Below are 5,000 nucleotides of genomic sequence, written 5' to 3' on the forward strand. Positions count from 1 at the left end.
TGTTCCTCACAGTGCATTTAATTACAGGAACTTCTCAAGAACATTTCCATGCAGTATGAGGAGATCAGGTCAGATACCTTCTAATACAAATGTCATATGGAGGGAATGACACAACTCTCCTTGTCATGCCTTTGCTTTCTCCGGTAAACATTTTTATGATGTTATACATGTTTCTGTCAGAGACGAGGCGATGGGTTTCTACGGTGGCTGAGAAGTGCAAAACACATGAACAAGTCAGAAACAAACTAGTCTGGTCCCATGGAATGATAAGTACGGCGAACAAATCTACAGCGTCTCCTTCGCTCTGTCCCATTTGGGTGAAGTCCTTTTAACAACCACATAACATCATCACGTTTAACTGGTGGTGCTGCTGAAGCCCTAACCACATTGTCTGCTAACTGTCCTGGTCCACGGAGCTCTGCTCTTACAGCATTACTGACATCGTTTAGTGGGGAATAGTTTTGTCTTCGAAACTGACCTGCATCCGTCTGGTGTGTTTTTAGAGAGCGCAAACGTATCTTTATGCCATGAAATACTGCCAAAATCACTCCATAGTAATGTCCTTCCTCAAAGTAGCGTTGAATTAATCCCATTTCCTTTACTTACTTTTAATTCTCTTATTTTCTTATATTTAAACGGAGAACTTTACACATCCCTGTATATACCTGTATATCTCGAGTGACAGGTGTCTTGTCCAATGATCAGTAAGTGTTCCATTCACAAACAATACTCACCTTTTCAGCTTTGTCTGAATTGTCCTTGTGTTTTGCATTTGTTCGTGTGTTTTGCGCTTCTCGGCCACTGAAGGTTTGCAATGTAAATTTAATGACATTGTAAATTTTTTTTTCTTACAATAAACTGTGTGTTCTGTGATCCGCTGTTATTGTGCTTGTTCTTATTTGGATAGTAGATGATAGGTCTATAACTCAGTAACACTGCATCTTATGATTTATATGATTTTATAAAACACTGTAGAGAAATAAAAAAGTAAATTTTACACAAAACGTTTATTACACATAAATATTACACATTTTATACTTTAAAAATTTTTTAAAGTAAAATTGTAGATAAATTCACTTTATACTGTGTAATTATATTAATAGTGTGATTGAACTACACGGTTAATACTTTTACACATTTCATTAATTAAGTCCAAAAACTTGACACTGACCAAAGAGTAGTTCTCTGGTCTCAGATCTCTGAGTAAAACAGATTAAAGTGGTATTTTAGTGAGAGATCAGACTCAGAGATCAGAGTCAGAGATCAGACTCAGAGATCAGACTCAGAGATCAGACTCAGAGATCAGACTCAGAGATCAGACTAACTTGCGCTAAACACATAACAACATAAATCTTCAACATGTCTATAAAAATAAGTGTTTTTTAAAATAGAACGTCCAAAGTCTCCATGATTGCTATAAAAAGACATGAGGAACTTTTACAGGGTGTGAATGTGAGTGGATTCGGATTTATTACATGTTTAATTATTTAAATTAGTTTTTTATCTAATGATTAACGCGACTGTTATTATCTGTGTTTTAGCGCCTCCTGCTGGTCAGAGTTATCCTGTTAGAATTTACATCTTTACAGAAACCCGAGTTTAAATTCTGAGAATTAAATAAAGGTGAATAAAATGTTAAAAGTGAAGGATAAAGTTAAACATCTGATGAAAACTCTGTGCACTAATGTAGATTATTTATCGCAATATTTACTTTTTATTAATTTATTACTTAAATCTTCAGGCTGTTTCATTGCTCTTTATCTACAAACGTGTACAAATGTTAGACGTAACAAATCATTTATAACGTATTAATGATATCACGATAATAAGAATAATTCATTAAAATAATTTCCAAACGTGTAGAAAATAAAAATGAATGATTTATTAACAATAACAAAACATTCATAAGAGAAAACGCACAAATCTGCACCGCTTCGTTTCGTGAAGATAAATAAATAATAAACAGTGTGACGGTTTTAATTGTGAGTTATTTTACATTTAGAATAGATTTTATTTGTGATTTTATTTTGTTATAATTTAGATGGAATGCGCGGCTCCCAAATCCGCCGCCGCAGGACGGTTTCAAGGCGCCCGGTGTTTCAGCAAACTCCCCCAGAATCCTGCGGGGAAAAAGCGCATTAAAATAAAACGAAATAAATCAGAACATGGTTTTAAACACAGCTTTAATGCGTCGGTGCTTCTGATCTGCTGTGGGATTTGTTCTGTGGTCTAAATGTGGTCTGGTGTTAGCGTGTAGCGGGATTACCGTGTAGTTAGCGTCGGCTTTTTTCATTAAAAATGCAATAATCATGTGTTAAAATCATTACATTCTGATTTCTGCAGTTCTTAACGAAAGTAAGATAAAAAATTATTATTATTATTATTTTTTTACGTTACACTGAACACTGTTAGCATTTAGCCGCTTGCTAAGATAACTACTAACTGTCAAAATGTGAGTGCGCGTCTATTCCGAGTTTTACGGTGTATTAATAACAACAACCAAGAACGATTCCGGTTACAATTCAGTTTTGTGGAGTCGATTCCTATTCTAACCCTAGACTTGTTTTGATTCCGTCACTGTTTGATACCTTTTTTTGAGGAGTCGATTCTGGTTACGATTCAGTTCTGTGGAGTCGATTCCTATTCTAACCCTAGACTTGTTTTGATTCCGTCACTGTTTGATACCTTTTTTTGAGGAGTCGATTCTGGTTACGATTCAGTTCTGTGGAGTCGATTCCTATTCTAACCCTAGACTTGTTTTGATTCCGTCCCTATTTGATACCATTTCCCGGAGTCGATTCCGGTTATAATTGCATTTTTAAGAGTCGGTTCTGGTTCTGATATTAGTAATAGTGTGTGACAGAACTATAATGTGAACACGAGCAGAAATAAATAAACAGTTGTTGCTGTAAAACAGCAAACAGACGCTTTTTATTCGGTGCATCGTGACATTTAAGGCTCTTTGTGCTTCCGTTATTGCACTTAAGTACACCTGTATAAATGCCACGCGTTCCTAAACCCGACTCTGTGATGATTAGTGTTATAACGTGAACATTAATGTAATTAAAGTGTTATTTACAGTCTATAAGAGTCTCTTGAGCGCGCGAGAGCGAGCAGGAGGGGGGCTTGAAACCGTCTCTCATTTCCTCTTGCCTTGTTTTGTTTTGTCCTCGCGCGGGTTCTCCATGTTGGAACCGAACTGAGCCATTTTTATTTTCACTCTTTTACTTTATGGCTCCAGAAAAGCGCCACTGAGGATTTCTATAAAGGACAAATTGCGCGAGGCGGAAGTTTGTTTTGGGGGCGAAAGGCGCGCGCTCGTGTTTGGATGCAGTGTGTTTTTAATGGTTTATTTCTGTGTGTGTGTGAATGTGAGTGTGTGTGTGTGAGAGTGTGTGTGTGTGAGACAGAGTGTGTGTGAGACAGTGTGTGTGTGTGTGTGAGAGAGTGTGTGTGTGTGAGACAGAGTGTGTGTGAGACAGTGTGTGTGAGTGTAACAGACTGTGTGAGTAATGCGTGTTTAATGAAAGTGAGATTGAGAAACTGGATTTTATTAGATGGAAAGTTCTGTCATCACACAAGTGCAGAGAGAAGATCAGCTGCCCTCCAAAACAGGTGAGATACTACAACACAAAAAGGAACACCTGTGTGTGTGTGTGTGTGTGTGTGTGTGTGGGTCTGTGTGTGTGTGTGTGTGTGTGTGTGGGTCTGTCTCTGTGTGTGTCTGTGTGGGTCTGTTTGTGTGTGTGTGTGTCTGTTTGTGTGTGGGGGGGTCTGTTTGTGTGTGTGTGTGGGTCTGTGTGTGTGTGTCTGTGTGTGTCTGTTTGTGTGTGTGTGTGCATGTGTGTGTGTCTGTCTGTGTGTGGGGGGGTCTGTTTGTGTGTCTGTGTGTGTTTGTGTGTGGGGGGGTCTGTATGTGTGTGTGGGTCTGTGTGTGTGTCTGTGTGTGTGGGTCTGTCTCTGTGTGGGTCTGTTTGTGTGTCTGTGTGGTGTGTGTGTGTGTGTGTGTGTGCATGTGTGTGTGTGTGTGCATGTGTGTGTGTGTTCCCTGTGGTGTAAAAGCTGTGTCTGATTTGTCTGATCCTGTTGGTCAGTTTACTGTCGTGTGATTTGAGACACACCTTCATCGGTGTAGATAATCCCCTACCTAGGCTTCCTCCTCTGGAGTGCACTAGAGCTCACACTTTAGTTCACATAAACACACAGAGATCAGGTAAATGGGCGGGACCAAGGGGCGGGGCCAAGGGGCGGGGCCAGTGTTTATACCTTATCTTGAAGCCTGTCAGTGTTTCACTATATGTAATAAATTCCTACACAATGTGTTCGTCAGTGTGTGTTTTAGTAGTGTAGTTAAACATGTGTAACTGTGTGTAGTTGTGATCATCAGGGTTGTGTCTCTCTGAGTGTCTCTCTGGGTGTCTCTCTGAGTGTCTGTCTGAGTGTCTCTCTGAGTGTCTCTCTGAGTGTCTCTCTGAGTGTCTGTCTGGGTGTCTGTCTGGGTGTCTGTCTGGGTGTCTCTCTGAGTGTCTCTCTGGGTGTCTCTCTGGGTGTCTGTCTGAGTGTCTGTCTGGGTGTCTCTCTGAGTGTCTCTCTGAGTGTCTGTCTGAGTGTCTCTCTGAGTGTCTCTCTGGGTGTCTCTCTGGGTGTCTCTCTGGGTGTCTCTCTGGGTGTCTCTCTGGGTGTCTGTCTGAGTGTCTGTCTGAGTGTCTCTCTGGGTGTCTCTCTGGGTGTCTCTCTGAGTGTCTCTCTGAGTGTCTCTCTGGGTGTCTGACTGAGTGTCTGACTGAGTGTCTGACTGAGTGTCTGACTGAGTGTCTGACTGAGTGTCTGACTGAGTGTCTCTCTGAGTGTCTCTCTGGGTGTCTCTCTGGGTGTCTGTCTGAGTGTCTGTCTGGGTGTCTGTCTGGGTGTCTCTCTGGGTGTCTCTCTGGGTGTCTGTCTGAGTGTCTGTCTGGGTGTCTGTCTGGGTGTCTGTCTGGGTGTCTGTCTGGGTGTCTCTC

At 40.9% G+C, this 5,000-nt stretch overlaps 1 protein-coding gene across 1 annotated transcript in view; it reads left to right on the forward strand.

Annotated features, from left to right (window-relative positions):
• Positions 1-2,602: 2,602 nt before the first annotated feature.
• ctdsp2 (CTD (carboxy-terminal domain, RNA polymerase II, polypeptide A) small phosphatase 2) overlaps positions 2,603-5,000 on the forward strand; it is an 8,226-nt gene continuing 5,828 nt past the window's right edge. Inside the window, exon 1 of the mRNA XM_027153072.2 lies at positions 2,603-3,615. Within this exon, the coding sequence (XP_027008873.1) occupies positions 3,558-3,615 (58 nt within the window). The 5' untranslated portion in view covers positions 2,603-3,557. The remainder of the gene's footprint in view (positions 3,616-5,000) is intronic.

Source organism: Tachysurus fulvidraco, chromosome 2 (genome assembly GCF_022655615.1).
Source record: "Tachysurus fulvidraco isolate hzauxx_2018 chromosome 2, HZAU_PFXX_2.0, whole genome shotgun sequence".
Lineage (NCBI taxonomy): Eukaryota > Metazoa > Chordata > Actinopteri > Siluriformes > Bagridae > Tachysurus > Tachysurus fulvidraco.